This window comes from Gekko japonicus, unplaced genomic scaffold (assembly GCF_001447785.1).
Source record: "Gekko japonicus isolate JY-2015 unplaced genomic scaffold, Gekko_japonicus_V1.1 scaffold1064, whole genome shotgun sequence".
In the NCBI taxonomy this organism is placed as follows: Eukaryota; Metazoa; Chordata; class Lepidosauria; order Squamata; family Gekkonidae; genus Gekko; species Gekko japonicus.
In genome coordinates this window covers 259,211-278,885 of record NW_015176004.1, presented here as the reverse complement: position 1 = coordinate 278,885, position 19,675 = coordinate 259,211, and the positions used below count along the sequence as shown (strand labels likewise).

Below are 19,675 nucleotides of genomic sequence, written 5' to 3'. Positions count from 1 at the left end.
AAAGGAAGGGCCGGGGGGTCCTTCCCCCCCCCCCCACACTCCAGGCTGCTTTCTTTGCAGCCTGACTTTCCTTTCTTTCTGTCTTTCACTCTTGTCTCCCCATCTCCTTCCTTCCTTCCTCTCCCCTCTCCTCTCTCCTCTCTCCATCTATTTGCTTTCTTTCCACACCTCCCAGTCTTTCTTCCCCCCAAAAAATGTAGGCTCGCTCACAATTTCAAATGGAGTAGGGCTTTTGGCTCATGAAGTATAATTTTGGCTCACGAGGCCCCCGCAGCTTAGGGGGAACATTGATCCCCAAAGTAAGAAAAGAGTCCCACATATAGCTACAGGAGATTGGCCACTGTCTGAGTGTTCTCTCCGTGTTTATAGACAACCGTATGGACTTTGGCCAACAATCATCAGCCTCAAGATTCTTCTTCCAGAGTAGGAATGAGGGTGGGGAGAAGGAGAATAGATTTTCAGGCCTGGCTTTAGCTGGGATTTGGACAGTTGATTTGAGAAAACCACGCACATACACACAACCCCCCCACCACCACCACCACCTTGGCTAGATTCTAAACAGCAGAGAGATGCTGTATCTTAGCACGGAGATCACTGGTTCGGCACATTGTCCCTTAATTTTGTGCTGTGATACTGAAGATTAGTCGTTCTAAACAAACAAGGTAACAGAATTGAAGATTGTACCTTTCCAAGGTTATACATTTTTCTTGAGGGGAGTAATCTTCAACATTCTGAATCTACTCCTTCACACAACCAGTAGATTCAGAATGTTGCAGATGACTCCCCTCTTGCCAACCATTTAAACCTAACAGTAGGGTGGATCTGCCCGTCAGCTGTTAGGTTTAAATGTCTACCAGCCATTAAACCCATTGGTTTCTCTTCCTCCCACTTGGAAGCACTGGTATTTCTGGTCATAGAGTGTTGGACTGAATGGGCCTTTGGCCTGATCCAACATTGGCATCTCTTATGTTCTTATGTTCTTAAGTGGGGAGAAGTGAAATGATTGGGTTAAATGACCCCCAGCCATTTTAATCCTTCCCGGGTGATTCCCCCCCCCCCTTCTCCCGGCTGCAACTCGCCTCAGTCAGGAGAAAGGGGGGATCGATTTTGCCGGGGAATTGATCAATTCCGGGGCCGTTTGGTTTGGTTTGGTTCAAGGTTTGGCTGGGGGTGTGTGTGTGCCCTGAACTGGATTTTTTGGGTCTGTGCCCATCCCTACTTTCCAGTTCTTTTCTGGTTTAACTGTGCACTAGGGGGAGCTTTAAGCTATATATAACCCTTGTTACCTGCCAGGGGGACAAGGAACAAATGAGTTTATGAAGATAATGGGAGTTACTGAAAGAGAGTGCCCTGGGAAAACAGAAGCCGCTTGATACATGCAAATTCACCCACAGGTTCTCCCCCCCCCCTTCACCTTCTAGGAACAGCACCCTGAAGAGGAGTTAATCAAGTCTAAGCAAGATGAAATCAATGCCAGCTGGCAGCGTCTTAAAGGACTGGCTCTTCAGAGACAGGGAAAACTGTTTGGAGCTGCAGAAGTGCAGCGTTTTAACAGGTATGAGTTTGACCATGCTCTGTCGATTACTTTTTATCTGAATTAATAATTACATTATTTTTTTAAAAAAAATTACTGCCTTTTAAAATTGAACGTGTGAATCTTCCTTATATCTAGTCAGACCCCGTGGTCCACCTAGGCCAGTACTGTCTGTCCTGGCTGTCAGTGGGTCCCCAGGGTCTCAGGCTTGTTACTTGGGATCTGTCAACCCAAGGTGCCAGGGATTGAACCAGGGGCCGTCTGCATGCAAAGCGTGTGCTCTTGTCACAGGGCTGTGCCCTCCCGCCCCAAAGTTATATGGATGCTTGCCTACCTCTGTTATGGTCCTGCTTCCCCATGAGAATGAACACTTTGTGCTGGGAATACACACACATGAGGCTGCTTCGTACTGAATGAGACCATTGGCCTATCAAGGTCAGTGTTTTTTAAGTGGGGACCACGTCACAGGACTTATCACCTGATGCTTTTAATTGGAGATACCGGGAATTGAACCTAGGACCTTCTACACACAAAGCCGATGCTCTGCCACTGAGCCATGGTCCCTCCATAACTGTCTAGGGCCTGTGTCAGAGAGGGGGAGCTAGAGCTTAATTTTTATTGGTTAAGCATAAAGAGACTTTTCTCTTCTAATGGCAACCCTTATTTGTGCCAACTCTGTAACTGAGCAACCAAAGAATTTCTTTTGTCTCCTGTTTCGGTGGAATCTGCTTGCACCGTTTGCCAACTTTTGTACCATCAGCCCTCCTCGCTGTTTGCTGTGGAATGCTTTTTGATGGTTCTTGGTAGATTCAGGGAGTTGCAACATAATATAGTTGTGCCTTGCATATGGGATTGCTGTGCAAGATCGGGTTCCCCAGCTTTTGTCAGTTGTAAAAAGAGAGAATATTGACAAGTGTGGCTTTTCCCTTCTAAATGCAGCTCTAACCCCTTGTGAATGATGATATCCACCTTAGATAGCCAGGTACAATTTCCCTCCCAGTTTATAATGAAATAACATCAAAACAGTGTTTCTGTAGTTTGGTAACATAATCACAAAAGGTACTATCTCGCCAAATAAATACCTTGTCACTCTTCAGAAGCAGCAGATGGAATTGTTTTCTAGTTTAACATTCTCCTTAGAGGACATAACAGTCATTTTTTATAGGTTAATAGTGACACAATAATCTTTTCTACAACCACTGTAGCCAGAAATTCCTGTGAAGTTCCTTTGATGGCTTTCTTTTCACCTGTGTGACTTGTTCCTAAGAATGTAATAGCATCTTGAGGAACTAAGATCTTAATACAATACTTTTTTCTAAATTGAATTTTATTCTTAACACAATACTTGCCAAGTCTGAAGGTCCAAATCCATGAACCACGGATGCAGTAAAGAAGTGCTCAGACAAAATATGTGTTACATGCTGAGAAAAGAAGCAAACAATTTTGGAACTCATGTCAAGCATCTGAAGGCAACTGCCAAGCGAAATTTGTTCAGAGACTTGCCAGAGGATCTTGGGTCTGCCTCTCATGTTGTATTTGGGAGCACAGTGTTTAATTTTGTGCAGAGAATTTAGTTTTCGTTTATGTGCACATGATGAGAACAGCCCCATCTGGAAGAATATAGTTCCATGGAGATCTTTGCCCTCGTTCCCTGATAGGTCCTGTAAATTAAATTGGGATTTGTTTCTTGCAGGGATGTGGATGAGACTATCAGCTGGATTAAAGAGAAAGAGCAGCTGATGGCTTCTGATGACTTCGGCAGAGACCTAGCAAGCGTGCAGGCTTTGCTGCGCAAACACGAGGGCTTGGAGAGGGATCTTGCTGCTCTGGAAGACAAGGTAGATGGAGCAGATGCTTTTATTTGGGGGGGGATTAAATGGCATTGCTGGCCTGGCTGTTACTTGTGGGCCCTCTCTGCCTCCAGGTGAAGGCCTTGTGTACGGAGGCAGAAAGATTGCAGCAGTCCCACCCTCAAAACGCCTCTCAGATCCATGTCAAACGGGAAGAACTGATTGCAAACTGGGAACAGATTCGCACTCGGGCAGCAGAGAGGCATGCTCGCCTAGATGATTCCTATAGGTAAGAATGCTGTACGTATGGAAAGACTGTATGTGGTTTTTAAAAATACATGATTTCCACACCCGGATTTATATCTCCTTCAATGGGAAAGAAGAGAAGAGGCATCTTTACAAGTTTCACGTGGGTTCATATTTCTTGGCTTGTACTTCAGAAGTAAATATTTTAATTAACTCCTGCTGGATGAGTGAAATAAATCTGCCTTGTCATCTGTAATCCTAACAAGTTTCTAATGGTTTCCTGTTGTGGTATGGCTTTTTTTAGGCACATAAACCAATAGGGTTACATAAGATTATCCAATCCTCACAGACTGTGGTTCGTATTAGGAGGAAACAAGCAGGGGACCCACAAAAACTTTCAGAGGCCATCTCCCTTCCTCCTTCCCTGCTGTTTGTCCCTTTAAACCCCTGCTTCCTGCTCTATCTACGAACTGCTTTAAAAGTTTGTGGAAGTTTGTGGTGAGTTTTGCTTTGCGGCAAAATTTGTGGTGAGTTTTGCTTTGTGGTTTGGTTCGTGCCCATCCCTACTTCTGTCCCTGGGGCCTGGATTTGATTGTTTCGATCTGACTGAGCTGTTCACTCACAGTAAGCCATGTTAAATTCTATTTCTGCCAGTTTTCCCCTTGGTGGTTATCAGCTAGCTTATTCCCCTGTTTTTCTAACCATTCAAAGCCAAACCACCTAAATATAATTTAAACCGACAGCAATATCAACAAACTACAGTTTAAACAAATGAGGTGCAAAAGCAAAAACCCAAAGGCTACATCCTCAGCACTTTCTGACCCTCTGGGATGCCTCACACAATGGCCATTGGCTGCAAGCCATGGGTTAAAAGCCAAGGGCCATGAGGCCTTTGGTTCCGGCCCTTGAATTCATGTCCCTGTCCACACCCAGGCTTTTATACACGTAGACGGGAAGGAGACAGAAGCTCAGCTACACATCTAGTAAAGATATTAAAGAAGGAGCTTCTGGCCACGCCCAGGCTTCTACCACCACAGACAGGAAGGAAAATGAACATTCCATGACAGTGCCATGCCTCTCAGCCGGCGGCTGCCAGGCACGCTATCAGTATCTGTTTATACATTTATGCATGCGTTTGTGTATACATAAATATTTGTTACATTTTACATCTACCATGATTCTCTATTTGATATGGAGATTAATCTCAGTATTGGGGGGGGGAGTGCACGCCTAGCATTGTGCAGATGGTGGCGTGAATTTCTTGTTCACCTTGGCTAAACAGAGAACTGTTTCTTGCGTCAGTTTTCCTGCAAAGTGCTTCTTATTCCTTCATTTATATGTTATGGGTGTGCAGAGATTAATCTCCATGTCGGGCAGACAGTAAGATGCAGGGACCCTTACTCAGCACCCAGCAGTACGCTAGGCAACAAACAAGGCAAAGGTGGAGGAAAGAGCCAGGTTCAATAAGGAAGGTTAGGGCCAAATGGCAAAATGAAAGTCGGTAAAAGTCGACTCTGCAGTGGCCCAAGAAATGCTTTTCAAAAGTGAGTTTTGAGAAGTGCAGTGAGAATAATGAATGGCTTCATGTTTTCCATTCTGTCCTACCTTGGAGAACGAGGATCGCTTGCAATGACCTTACATGCAGTGTTCCCTGTAAGCTGTAATGAGCGGCCCACTCATTAACACAGGAAGCCCCACTCAGCAGCCATCTGGAGCCACGCAGGGTCTTGCACTGCCCACAGCCCATTTTAAGATTCCAGCAGTCATATTCTGCTCAGGATGTGAACTGCTCCGGGGGGGGGGGGGGGGGAGAGAGAACATTGCTTACATGGTTAGCTAGTATTAGAATTTCCATCTTGGCTGACAGATAACAGCTTGTTACAGCTTCTTATTGCTTGTCCGGCTTATGAGATTTGAACTGGGTGCTCCCCGCTAGAGACAGTGCAGATTCAACTTTCTCATCACTGTGGTTTCAAATTTGAGAATCTCCATTTCAGTTTAACTCTCCTTGTGTAAGTAGAACCTGTGATTCTTTATTTTCATGCCGTTTCGTTTCCAAACTCCTCATGTTTCTCCTTCAAAGCGTATCTTCTTATCGTTGTTTGTTCAGTTGCTTTGTATATACATTCTGCATATCAATGACTTATATTGTACATATAAATATGATAGGAATGTATGTAATGCAAACAAATCTACAAAGCCAGCCGATGCTGGGAATAAAAAAAAAGCACCAGGGTTGCTGTGGGAGATGACAAGAAAAAGCATTGGTGATAATTGTCTTGAAACAGCACCAGTGAGAAGCAAATGAGGTTTGAAACTGAGGCAGAGGGAAACAGGAGTTCACGCACAGATTTAAAAGGAGGGTTTTTGTTTTTGTTTTTTACCATTTTTTTTTTAATTTATTTTTTCAATTTTTAACAATTCTAACACTTCAAACAGTGAACAATTAATTTTCCAATTACATTCACATCCTGTAAATAGTTCCTGCGTATGTACAACGTTATAACATGTTCAAAGAATTACAATACATTACTCAACACACTTCCGAATATGATTTCAGTAGAAAGATAACAGACTTAGCGTAAACTTGATAGGAACATTAGGAAGCATCCCGAACTATTGGAGCGGTAAGAAAGAGAAGAAAGAAAAGGAAATATTAGAGCTAGTGGAGATGATATAAGTAAGTAAGTATGAGAATTTGCGGAACTGGACATTGCATTAATCTTATATCCATTTGTGATATTGAGACCAATCAGATGAGATAAATTGTTTTTGTGACAGATAATCTAGCACTGGGTACCATTTCTCTATGAAATTAGACTTTATTGGGTTTTGTGACATGCAATTTAGTTTGTTGGAGACTGCATCCATTAAGTAATGAGTCCAAAGTTTCTTATACCATATTTCTACTGAGGGTGCCTCTTTCTAAAGGAGGGTTGACTGTGGTATCCCTGTTTCGTTTTTAACGTCCCTCCTTCCTTCCGAAGGCTACAACGATTTCTTGCAGACTTTCGAGACCTCACTAGCTGGGTAACTGAAATGAAGGCTCTGATTAATGCTGACGAGCTTGCCAATGACGTGGCTGGAGCCGAAGCCCTGCTAGACAGACATCAGGAGCACAAGGTAATAGCCCAGGACCAATGGTTGCCACTGTTGGTGTTCTGAACGGCTGAATGGTAATTCCATAATGCTGGTGTCAGACCCTTGACCACTGAATGGTAATTCCAGACCACTCTCAGCTTAATAGTCTTTTCATGAAAGCTTTATTAGAAACAGATTTAGTTGTGCACAAGAGAGAACTCTTGTTCAGACTAAGGAATAGATCAAGGGTTAGGCATTGTATAGGTAATAGATCAATGTCCCATAATGCAATGGTCATGCAGCGGGCATTCACTCCCCCATCCTCTTACCCCACACTACAAAGCTTATTATCTAGCAACAGATGTTTCTTCAAGGATGAGAGTCCCTTGGGGCTCATTCTCATGGGAAAGTCGTTACCAGCAAAGCTAACCTGACACCCGCACACACACATACAGAAATATGGCATTCATACCTACTCTTCCCCCCCCCTGCCCCCCATTCCTCTGACTCTTTATGGCAGAGAGGACTGGCAAGGGTTGAGACCAAATGGTCAAAAAACAAAAGCGAGCTACAAAGACAGAAATAAAAGATAACATTAGTCAACATGACAATCAGCAGAGCCCGATTCTGACAGCTGGAGGGGTTGGGTCGCATCCCCTGCATTTTCTGATTTCTGTGCAGCTGTAACTTTTACAGGTCTGGAAGATTTTTGTGTGTGTGATGGATGAGCAAAGGTCCTGCACCTTTCTGTGAACCACCAATCCTCTCTGTGCCTGTTTGTTGCGTGTGCCAAGCAGCAGAGAGCCAATCAGGACCTGTGGAAGGCTGGTGGAGCCAGATGGGAGGGAGGAGTGGAGAGAGAAATCCATTAAACTGCCAGTTCTAGTCAGAGAGGGTTTGTGCTTCAAGGATGGAGGGATCCTTTCTCTGCTGGCTGTGTTGTCTCAGAGCCTGGTTTTTAGGGAAAGCAGGCTAATTTAGCAAACGCTTTAGAACAAGACTGTACCTGTCTCAGGGACTAGCCTCTGAGGAAAGCTGGTCAAAAGTGTTGATGTTTCTAGAAGGACCCCACACTTAAATTGTGGAATGCCTAAGGTTGCAGAAAGGACCGGTAGTTACCTCAGAAATTAAAAAGCTTGGCTCATGACTGTTCTCTGTGCCCAGTAAATGTCATCGGAAATGTTATAACTGAATGATCCCAGCAAATGCTGTTGCGATACTCTTGTCAATAATTTTAAGCCTCTTCCCTGAGCAGTGCTAGAGGGAAGAACTCTTTAACACTATCATAACTGTAACAGATAGCAAGCTGTGGTAAATCTCTTCACGTGCACTGTGGTAAATCTCTTCACGTGCACTGACATAGAAACCACTTGGCTTCCATCTGTCAGTGGGAGGTTGGGATGCAGACCATGCTGGTCAAACTGGTCATCTTGTTTACCTCTGTTCTAATCCCATTTAACATCCCAGCCTTCACAAGTGGTGTCACAGAAGTAAGCAAGATGGGATTTCCTTTCAGCTGTTCAGTGCCCGCCATGACCAATTGTTTTAAATTAGGAAGTCAAGCAGAAGTAATGTGAAAATGGAGGAGGGTGAGTGCACGCATAGCATTGCATAGAGAAAGAGACCTTGGCCACCGAGGAGGAGGACACAGACGATCTAGAACAAGGATGTTTCTTCTGTATGAAGGGCACTAAAGTACACCTTGCCCACCCCTTCAACAAATATAGGCATATTGAATTGACTCTGTTATGAAAGCCAGTGAGTTCTTGCGGCAGCAGTGTGGACCATCAGGGGAAGATGACGAGGAGAGTTATAAGGGAAGTGATGATGAAACACTTACTGGTGAAGACTCGAACTTGGAACATGGGGCGGCGGCCCCCAAGCAAGGATATCGTTTGAGGGAAAGAAGAAGCAAAAAATGAGATGCTAACTTTCTCTGAAGCTTGTTTTTTCCTTTATTAGTATATGACCGTGTATCTGTAATGTTCTTTAATAAGTCAGAATATCTGGACTTGAAACATTTAAGCGGTGTTAATGATCACCTCCAATGTAACCAATTATCTCTTTCTTTTTAATCTAAGCTATGTTAATGTAAGCATTATATGACCTTCACCTCTTGGGGTTTTAGTAGTTATCTTTACTTTCTGCCATAGTTTATAGTTTTCCCCTTCCTATTTTCTTGTAGTTTTTGGAAAATAATTTTTTTAAAATAAAAAAACAAAAACAAATATAGGCACATTAAAGTGTGATGTTCTCTTGAACACCTGAGCCAGAATGGTATGATGAGCATAATAGTTGTAATAGAAGGGACACGGTCACTGTGCTTTTCCTTCTCCTTTTTACAAGACAGGAATTAAGTTTGTGATACTTCAGTTTCTTCCTGGTATTTTGTTTCTAACGTTCTGTGATGCATTGATCTTGTGCAGCAACAGCCGAATGTCCCTATAGCTGAACCCAATTAGTGCCTGAATTTCCAGGGCTGAGCTTTAAGGGATCTCTATGTCTGTTCTCTATGTTTATTTTAAACTGGCCATTTTGGAGAATGAAAATATCTTTTGTCACAGGGAGAAATTGATGCCCATGAAGACAGTTTTAAATCTGCTGACGAATCTGGACAGGCTCTGCTCGCTGCTGGTCATTATGCCACTGATGAAGTCAGAGAGAAGGTAAGAGGACACCCAGTAGAAAGGAAGAAGTTGAAAACAGCAATGGAATTTAATACGATTGGGTCAGAAAGGCTTACTGTAAACACATTCCATTTCTGTTAATAATCTCTTCTCATTTTTAAGCTGGTATAATCTGCATAGCTCTCATCTGGATGGCCCAGGCCAGCCTCATCTCATCAGATCTCAGGATCTCAGCCCTGGTTAGTTAGTTGGATGGGAGACCCACCAAGAAACACCAGGGTTGCTGTGCAGAGGCAGGCGATGGCCAACCACCTCTGAATGTCTCTTGCCTTGGAAACCCTGTGGGGCCGCCATAATACATCAGCTGTGATTTGATGGCCCCCCAAAAGAATCTACGTGAGAACCGAAGTTTGTGTTTCGCTAGTGAAAGCAACTAGGAAAAGGTATCAAATGTACTGCTGATCCAATTTTCAGTTTTTCTGTGCTAGGTCATAAAAAGTAGGAGCCGTTTATCTCCTAACAGTTGCATTTACAAGAACGCTTCTCAGAGTGAAAAGGGCCTTGCTAGAACCCATCAGATATTTTACATGTGAATCTGTCTCCTGCTTGAGTCAGACCACTGGTCCTTCTGGCCCCACCCTGTCATCTTTGTCTGGTAGCAGCTGTCCAGCCATCTGAGCACCTTTTTTAAACTGTGGATGCCAGAAGTTCAACCTGACACCCAAGCATGCAAAGCTGCCATTTTGCTCCTAAACTGCAGTCCCTCTTGTAACCATTTGGAATAGGTAGGGGAAGCTAGCACTCGAGAGACTATAGGTGGGTGTGGTCTTTTTTTCGGGGGGTTTACTCTCAGGCATTAGAGCTGATGTATAGAGTTCTTGAGGACTTGAGTGAGTTGCCACTGTAACTGGTGTTTTCCTTTCCTCAGTTGACCATCCTGTCAGATGAAAGAACTGCGCTTCTGGAACTGTGGGAGCTTCGCAGGCAGCAGTACGAGCAGTGCATGGACCTGCAGCTTTTCTACAGGGACACCGAGCAAGTGGACAATTGGATGAGCAAACAGGAAGTATGTTCGTGCTGAACTACGCTGAGCATAATTTAACAAGCGGGCGTGCTTAGCCGGAGGGGAGCAGTGTTCCCTCTAAGCTGAGTTAGTGTGAGCTAGCTCAGAGTTTTTAGCCTCCAGCTCACACATTTTTGTCTTAGCTCAGGACGGATGGCTCCAGAGCAAACTAATTTATGCAGTAGCCAGATTGCTTGCTCACAACTTTAGTGCCAGTAGCTCACAAAGTAGAATGTTTGCTCACAAGACTCCACAGCTTAGAGGGATCATTGGAGGGGAGGGGTGATGCTTTAAATTACACAGGAACTGAAGAAACTAGCTGAAACCTGTGGTCCATGTGGTCCATCATTCTGTTTCACCCACTGGCCAGCCAGTTGCCCTGGCCAGCCAGCAAATACACCTTTCCTTGATGTGGCCTCTTAGCACTGGTGTTCAGGGGCTTGGTTCATGGTGTATGTCAGGGGTGGCCAAACTTGCTTAACGTAAGAGCCACATAGAATAAACATCAGATGTTTGAGAGCCGCAAGACATGAACAAATATTACACGTTTTTACTGGGAAATATGCAGATTTGCTTTTTATTAACATTAAATGAGACTGCCAAAAATAATAACAAAAGCGGTAAAAGCAGATATCGATAATGATATTTATTTGTCCAATGATATATGTTTGCTAATGGTATTCAGCTTCCTTAGCCGCCCTACCGGGAGCCGCACAATATGTGTGAAAGAGCCGCATGCGGCTCCCGAGCAACAGTTTGACCACCCTGGTGTATGTCAAAAGAAATTGGATGCTCTCTCTATTTTTAAGCCGCCTTTTCACAGCTGCCATTTTGCTAGCTCAGTCCACTGATGTCTAATTCCCAGTTCATATTCAATTGAGTGTGATATCTCTTGAGAGCTTGTTAGGATAAATCCTCTTAGGGAAGATTAATCCTTTAGGGGTTCTTGGACACCAGTGTATACAGAGATAAGAATGCAGAACAGACACTCGTTATTTCCCACAAAGAGACAACACACCTGGATGTTTAAAGAATAAATGTTGTCTTTACTGAATAATATTGGAGTCCGCAAGCATACAAAAACTGTTTCATACACACAAACACACAAGCTCCTTTAGGTACAGTAGAAATGTAAAGCAATCAGTATGGAAAATAACAAACGTTGACTAACTGGGTGGTAGCATACAGAAGGTTAACGGATATACTTATCTGATCCAGAAGAGAGTTTGATCTCCTCAATGGGGGATGCGGGAACGAAAGATCTATCTAGAGGGATTCTATTGCACACGAGTGGACCAGCCAAACACGTGTGGTCTTCACTTGGTCGCGATCCAAGGAAGCACGTGAGAATAACCTTCAGTAGAGCTTTAGTTGCCTGGGTGGAATGGGGATGGCTAGCGACCAACAAAGGATGCTCCTAACCTTTTATCACCTTGTTTGGGGGTTGGCATCAGTGCCAAACTCCTGTTCTTAGTCCGTCCCAGTCCCTATGTCTATTGGCCATTGGGATGTGACGTACCTATCTAGAGGGAGTGGGGCAATATTCAAATTCTACCCTATGCTTCTATACGAACCATTTGGTCAAGGGGTCACAGTTGCATTGCCATGGAAACCTTTGATGTGGAGATGCTCTGGCTTGGTCCAGGGGTCGTAAACAGGAAAAAGTCACTTTCAGATGCAAACCAGATACAGGGTTAGTGTTATCTGGAGACTCATCCATGGTGGTAAAGCTGTTGTTTGTAAGAGTCCTTTGACTGAGCATAATGGAGAATGCTTCTTCTTCCCAAGGCAGGATGGGTAGGTGTGTGTGTGCCTTCAGTAACATACTGGTGCAGGCAGCACATTGGCACAGCAGCTTCCAGGTGCAGATAGACTCAAGCAAGCAGATCACACAGCATTCCAAACCCATACACAAATGCAGATACATTGCATACATTCAAGCATCAGGACAATACAGATAAAAATACATTTTTAAACACATCTGCTAACAAGCTAGTTTGAAGGGCTGGCCATTTTCAGTTTTAGTCCAAGGTTTCAAGATTGATGGAAGTCGTCCTAAGGCCATGTACATCAAAGGATACCATTCTTCCAGATGCTGAGGCCTTGTTAACATTAGAATGGCTGAATGTAGGACGTGCACAAATTGCTACCTGTTTCATTTTTCTTTTCTTTCTTTCAGGCCTTCTTGCTAAATGAAGACCTGGGTGATTCTTTGGACAGTGTGGAAGCCTTGCTAAAGAAGCATGAGGACTTTGAAAAGTCCCTCAGTGCCCAAGAAGAGAAGATCACAGTAAGGCGTTTTTGTACTGGGTTATTTGCATCAAATTTTGTTTCACTTGGAAGAGACAGAAGCAGTTTCACAAGCTCAGCAGCAAATATCATCAACTAGCTACTAAAAAGAAGCAGGAAGCTCTTTTTTTCCCTTCTGCCATTTTATTTTTCAGCGTTTAAGAGACCCATTGTAATGAATCATATAACTGTATACAATGCTACATTTTTTTTCTTCCTGTCTCTATTTTTGTTAGAGTTCTGTTTAAATCAAATGGAGGGAAGGCAAGAAAGGATGTTGATTTGTGCATCTTGAAAGATGTGCATCTAAGGCTGCAATTCTGTCCCTGCTCACTTGAACCAAACCCCACTGAATTCTGTGGGACTTACTTCTGAGTAAATATACGTAGGACCTGTCTGTAAGCTAACTAACTCTCCTCCATTTAAACTAGGACTCCAATTAGGCATCATATAAACCATTGTTTGATTAGACCCCAGTTTGCTGAGACATCTGAATGGATAAAGTCCAACAACTTGGTGTGTGTTGGTTTGCATCAAACTCTTGTTTCAAGCTAGAGATTGTAGTTTGTTAGTTAACCAGTTTGTATTAATTGTGATTAACTTCTGTGAGGCGCCAGTGTTTTCCACACTTCAGTAACGCACCGTTTTTCACTAAGTCCTTCCTAACTGGGTCAGGTGATCCCTAATTAGAATGCCCTAGATTTTCAGGAATTCAACTTCCTATAATAGGCCTTTTCACTTATTCCAATAAAGGACTTCTGCCATACTAAATTCCAAGTTGGGTTAGTGGCCTGTAACAGAGTTTTCTTGGGGCCTTACACACCATCATTTGAAAAATGCAATCTTGATTTTAATTCCATCAAAGACAAGCCAGCATCCTATGCGCTTTGAATATGTATTGGGCTGTTCTTCAGAGTAATGCATACCCTCTGCAAGGAAATTGTTTAAAAATCGCCTTCATATGGAGTAGTACTGTCAGATATGCCTGGTTTTCCAGGAGGACTTCTTTTGCAGATTTTCATCCCTTGTAGTAGTTTGAGTCGATTTATCATGTAGAGCTGTTGCCTTAGGAAAACTTGCAGTTTACTATTTTGCTGCCAGAATGTATTAACAGTATTCACTTGCTTCTGAGTTCTCTTGTTTTAGATACATCAATATAGGGAGCTTTTGCACATGGATTTATGTCATCCTGGTTTCCTTTGCTGTCTTGGCTTTTTTTTAAAAAAGTCTTTGGGGTATACACTCCTTTTCCTTACTTTGGAGTAAATCACATTCAGCTTGGTGGAACTTCTAGGAGTATTTCATGTGGTCACTCTGGAATGTTGTATTGAGATTAGCAGGACTTGCTTCAGGATAACTGTATGATCGCAGCCTTAGGATGGGGTCACACTGAGAGCACATTTACATTAATTTGTATGCCACATTAGCCCTTCTGTTTGCATATTGGAGTTTTTTTCTGGTTCTGGTTTTTACTGCTGCTTTTTAGTAAGAATTTTTATGCCTTGTTAAAGGGGCGGCCTGGTTAACCAGCATGCTGGCCGGGCCACACAAATGGGCCCCAGGTAAAAGCTTTCTTAACCAGCATATTTGGTTAACCGGCAACTCCAATTCCCGAGGGATGTCGATTAACAAAGCTTTTACTGTACTTGTACCCGTTCCCTGCCAAAATTGTTTGTTTATACTTCTTCTTTCTATACATTTCTGTAGGAAGTTTCAGTGTAAATAGCATCTTTAATCAGGATGCTAAGGAGGGTAGACTAAATGATGTTAACGCAGGAGTGAATACAGAAATTATTTAATTAGGCCTGAGACTTCTGCAAAGGATTATTTTATTGGTTCAGTCAGCACTTGTTAACATACTAAGTAAAATAAATATTTGTTTCAGGCCCTGGATGAATTTGCTACAAAGCTGATACAGAACAACCACTACGCTAAGGAAGATGTTGCAACACGAAGAGATGCTGTGAGTTTAAGTTTAAAGTATCTCACTCCCGCTTGTGTATCTTCATATTAAAAGAATATAACTGTCTGATTGCTGTGATTCTGAGAAAGCTCTGCTGTGACAAAAGGAAATTCTAGTGAAAGCAGTTCTTAACCAGTTTATCTCCACTGTGTCTTCCAGCTACTGAGCCGACGCAATGCTTTGCATGAACGGGCCATGTACCGCCGCACGCAGCTTGCCGATTCATTCCATCTGCAGCAGTTCTTCAGGGACTCCGATGAGCTGAAAAGCTGGGTCAATGAAAAGATGAAAACTGCAACCGATGAGGCTTACAAGGTAATACCAATATCTTGTCAATTCAAAGGTGGCTTGAATGTGACAGATGCTGTCAATACACAGCTGTGTTTTCTACGATGTGGAAGTTTGCCTCTCTGTCTACCCTTTCCTGAGAGGAAACTCATAGAGCACAACATTCTGCTAACTCAAGACTGCAGTGTCTGGTCAATCTTCTCCTGTTTCTAGGACCCATCCAATCTGCAGGGCAAAGTCCAGAAACATCAAGCTTTTGAGGCCGAGCTCTCAGCCAATCAGAGCCGCATTGATGCCCTGGAGAAGGCTGGGCAGCAGTTGATTGACGTCAAGCATTATGCATCTGACGAAGTAGCAGCTCGGATGAATGAAGTCATCAGTTTGTGGAAGAAGCTGCTGGAAGCGACTGAGCTGAAAGGTACGATGCTGGAGGTGGTTGAAAAGAGCGCAGGGCCAGGTCAAGAGGGCACTTTCTTTCATAGAAAGGTTAGTGGCATTGGAATCACTCTGCCCAAATGGGTGGAACCACTGTTCGTAGATAGAGCGTCTGCTTTGCATGCAGAAGGATGCGGTTTCAGGCTCCAGCATCTCCAGTCAGAAAGATCAGGAAGTTGGTGATAGGAAATACCTCTGTCTGAGACCTTAGAGAGCTGCTGCCAGCTGAGTGGGCAGTGTCAAGAAACCAAGTGTGGCTGACTTGTTACAAGGCAGCTTCATATCTTCAGAGTAAACCATACCAATCCCTGTCTCTTCTTTCCTTGCCAACCAGGGATCAAGCTGCGTGAAGCCAACCAGCAGCAGCAGTTCAACCGCAATGTGGAAGACATCGAACTATGGCTGTACGAGGTGGAAGGGCACCTGGCTTCAGATGATTATGGCAAAGACCTGACGAACGTTCAGAACCTTCAGAAGAAACATGCCCTGCTGGAGGCTGACGTTGCTGCCCACCAGGTACAACACTGGCCTGCCTTTATTTCTCTCCCGGTATTGATCAGGGATGGGCTACATGCCGCCTGCTGGATCTTAGATGCTCTCTGAGACGACTCTTTGTGGCGTTTGATTAGCTCTTGTGTCTTAAAAGTAAGTTGAAAGAAAGAAGCCATGCTGAATGTCTAACAGAACCTGGGCTTTCTCAGTGGCGGCCCCAACCTGGTGGAATGAGCTCCCGGAGAACATCAGGGCCCTGCAGGACCTTTTACAGTTCCGCAGGGCCTGTAAAACGGAGCTCTTCCACCAGGCCTTCGATTAGGGGCTGCCACTGATGAATGTGCCTGGAACATCGTCTGGTCTGAAATTTTAGAACACCCTCGGGCCTGAGATTCCGCTAGACGCTACCCCTATCGTTGGATGGGATTCGGATTACCACCATTTCTGTTGGGTTAATTGCAACTGGTGTTGTTTTAACTGGGATGGTATTTATTAATTGTTTTAACTTGGTTGTTTATGCCATTTTAATGTTGTTAGCCGCCTTGAGCCAGATATCTGGAAAGGCGGGATATAAATATAAACAATAAATAAATAATAAGTTGCTGCATCTCATGGCATACTTGATAAGTTTCTCATGTCCTGTTTGAGAGTCATTTTCCCATGTACTGTTTGAGAGTCATTTTGTTGCAGCCTTCAGAGTATTGGACCAGGACCTCGGAGATCTAGATTCATACCTCCAACCAAATTATTTATTCCAGGATCGCATTGATGGCATCACCATCCAAGCTCGGCAGTTCCAAGAAGCTGGCCACTTTGATGCCGACAATATCAAAAAGAAGCAGGAGGCCTTGGTTGCCCGCTACGAGGCCCTGAAGGAGCCCATGGTGGCGCGCAAGCAGAAGCTCGCAGATTCCCTTCGCCTGCAGCAGCTTTTCCGTGACGTTGAAGATGAAGAAACCTGGATCAGAGAGAAGGAACCGATTGCAGCTTCAACCAATCGAGGTACTATATTGTACCATGGAGTATGGTGGCGGCAATTCTGTTGTGGATTCCCACAGCTTTTTAGGTCCAATTGACATATTTATCCTGGGTATTGTTAGTGAGAGTTGCTTGTCGTTATCTAGGAATATGTCCAGGTGTGAATACAAAGTCACCGTGTGGTCGAATTCTTTTTGTGGCACGCTCCGACCGGGGGTGTGTGGGGCTGGTTCCCTCATTGATCTCCATATTCAAATAGGCAGTCCGTAGAACAGGGAAGGATGGGCAGAAGCTAAGGTGACCAGTGATTGTTTTGGGTACCCAGGGCACAAACCAAGAGCTTCTTGCACTAGGTCAGGTTTTCCAGTTAGATTTGGAGGGGGGGGGTTGCTGTCCGTCCACAGCCCATTTATGGCGACCCCGTAGGGTTTTCAAGGCAAGAGACATTCAGAGGTGGTTTGCCATTGCCCACCTCTCTGTCACAAGCCTACTTTCCTTGGAGGTTTCTCATCCAAATACTGCCCAGGGCTAACCCTGCTGAGCTTCTGAGATCTGACAAGATCAGGCTAGCCTGGGCTATCCAGGTCAGGTCAGTCAGTCGGTAAATAAGGTTAAAAACTGATCCTGTCCTGAAGAGGCTTAGATGCCAAAATTTGACTGCGAGTTTTACTGTATCCCATCCTGAGAATTTCTTACAGGAAATACGACCGCCCATTAATGTGGCTGTGGAATATTGACAGTCTCCCATGCATCTGGCAAACAGTGAAATGGAGTTACACAGGCCATCACTGACAATGACCATTCGATGCTCATCCACATTTGTTGGTCTGCCTCTGTGTTTTTGTGTGCGTTGTCAGCATTTATTTGTGACTGACAGCAGCCTCCACTGTTTCAGACACGCACTGTATCAAACTGAAATTGCATACAGACTTCATCGGGCTCAGACAAGGATTTCATAGCATTTCTGGAAATGCTTTTGGCTCAGGTCATGCTTACGTTCCGTTTGACTCTCATCATCCTCATGACTACATAAGTAGGAAGACTGATGCCTTGTAAGGTTGGAACACCACTCACTTGGCTCCACAGTTTGCTGCCTATTATTTGGCCAAATATTGGGATGGTTCATATATAATAGCAAGATGGTGGTCTGGCAGTCATTGAGTGGGACCTGGGATTCTCCCGAAATTACAGCTCATCTCCGAACTACAGAGATCAGTTCCCCTGGAGAAAATGGATGCTTTAGAGGTTGGACTCTATGGGCATTGCCCCCCACTGAGATCCGTGTCCTCCCCAGGCTCCACCCCCAAATCTCCAGGAGCTTCCCATCTTGCATCTGGCAACCCTACCCCCCACCATCTCCTGCCGGTGGCCAGGGAGGGAACTGGCAACTCTACTCCATCTGTTCCCTCCTCCTGTTGCATATACCGAAAACCCACTTCTACCAACGATCAGGGAGAGAACTTGGAATGCCGGTGGGCAGTGTACAAGCCCCAACCCTGTTCATAACAGCCAAAGTATTGTTTGGCCATGGTACATTGCGTATCGCATGAAGTCAAGAGCTCCTTTTTGTAAATGGCCCCCTACCTTTTTTAAAAGCCTTTGATGCCACTTGAATGACTGAGGGTTTCTTGCTCCTCACTCTTCAGAAGGTCTGTCATGCAAAGCTCATTTAGGCGACGTCGCCTTTTTCTTCCCAAAGAGCTTCTGCCACTTTTGTCTCCTATTAAACCACACAGCTTAGTGTCTACTACTGGCCCTGTGCTGTAATCTCTGAATAGGGCTCAAGAAGAAGCATACATTTGCAGTGGCCCAGAATTATTCGGACGGCCAGCAAGTCAGAGTTTTCAGTAGGCTTGCTAGGTTTTTAAAAAACCTTTTTTGCCCAGTTGACAGAATCTCAGAACAGAGACAGAAAACTGCCCACCCACTGTTGCTTTCAAGAACATAAGCATTCTTTCCGCTGTGTTCGCATCCATCACTCATGCATTTCACAGCGCGGCAGCTTTTATTCAGCGGCTTAACCATTTTGTGGTTCAGACTGGCAGATCGTGATGTCAGCTGTGCTCACTTTCAGGCAAAGACTTGATTGGGGTCCAGAACCTGCTGAAGAAGCACCAGGCCTTGCAAGCCGAGATTGCTGGCCATGAACCACGCATTAAAGCAGTCACCCAGAAAGGAAATATCATGGTGGAAGAAGGTGTGTGCATCTGAATTTTTTTCTGTTCTATTGTAAAGTATAAGGGATTTGTATCTTGTCCATCTCCTCAGTATATGCCTATAAATAACTCACTTCCCTTATTGCCTGTGGGGAACAGGACCCTCCACACACACACCGGGTGGTCAGATGGTAACTTTTTACAGAAGGTCATCCAGTTAAAAATGTTGTGGGCTCGTTAGTGTTGTGGACTTACTTTCAGTGTTACCTTAGCAATCCCGGACACTCACCAAGCAAGCCAGCCAGGTGCTGACTAACTGGAGTAAAGGCTGGGTATTTTCTGCAGGAAGGGTTGCATCAGTGCTTAGTTCTTGTGGCCCTTTCTTACATGCCCAGGGAAATGCTGATTGCCACTTTGGTGTCAGGAAGCAATTTTTCTCCAGGCCAGTTTGGCCAGGGATCCTGGAGTTTTTTTTGTCATCATCTGGGCGTGGAACAGGGGCCACTGGGGGTGTTGGGGGGGGGGAGGTATTTGTGAATTTCCTGCATTGTGCAGGGGGTTGGAGTAAATGACCCCGGAGGTCCCTTCCAACTCTGTGACTCTATGATTCTAAGTTTTATACTAAGAATAGATAAACAGGGTGGCCTCTAAACCCTAAAGCCAGAGGTGATGGCAGATGTTTAGCTGCTCCCCGCCTCCTTAGCAGTGGTGGTCAGAGGCAGGGGGCTGTCAG

General features: G+C 44.4%; 1 protein-coding gene across 1 annotated transcript in view; it reads left to right on the top strand.

Annotated features, from left to right (window-relative positions):
- SPTAN1 (spectrin alpha, non-erythrocytic 1) overlaps window positions 1–19,675 on the top strand; it is an 85,860-nt gene that overhangs the window by 16,989 nt on the left and 49,196 nt on the right. Inside the window, exons 9-21 of the mRNA XM_015426457.1 lie at window positions 1,422–1,555; window positions 3,228–3,372; window positions 3,459–3,613; window positions 6,558–6,693; window positions 9,216–9,317; window positions 10,207–10,344; window positions 12,521–12,631; window positions 14,516–14,593; window positions 14,753–14,908; window positions 15,095–15,299; window positions 15,651–15,832; window positions 16,567–16,810; window positions 18,861–18,983. Coding sequence (XP_015281943.1) covers window positions 1,422–1,555; window positions 3,228–3,372; window positions 3,459–3,613; window positions 6,558–6,693; window positions 9,216–9,317; window positions 10,207–10,344; window positions 12,521–12,631; window positions 14,516–14,593; window positions 14,753–14,908; window positions 15,095–15,299; window positions 15,651–15,832; window positions 16,567–16,810; window positions 18,861–18,983 — 1,909 coding nt within the window. The remainder of the gene's footprint in view (window positions 1–1,421; window positions 1,556–3,227; window positions 3,373–3,458; window positions 3,614–6,557; window positions 6,694–9,215; window positions 9,318–10,206; window positions 10,345–12,520; window positions 12,632–14,515; window positions 14,594–14,752; window positions 14,909–15,094; window positions 15,300–15,650; window positions 15,833–16,566; window positions 16,811–18,860; window positions 18,984–19,675) is intronic.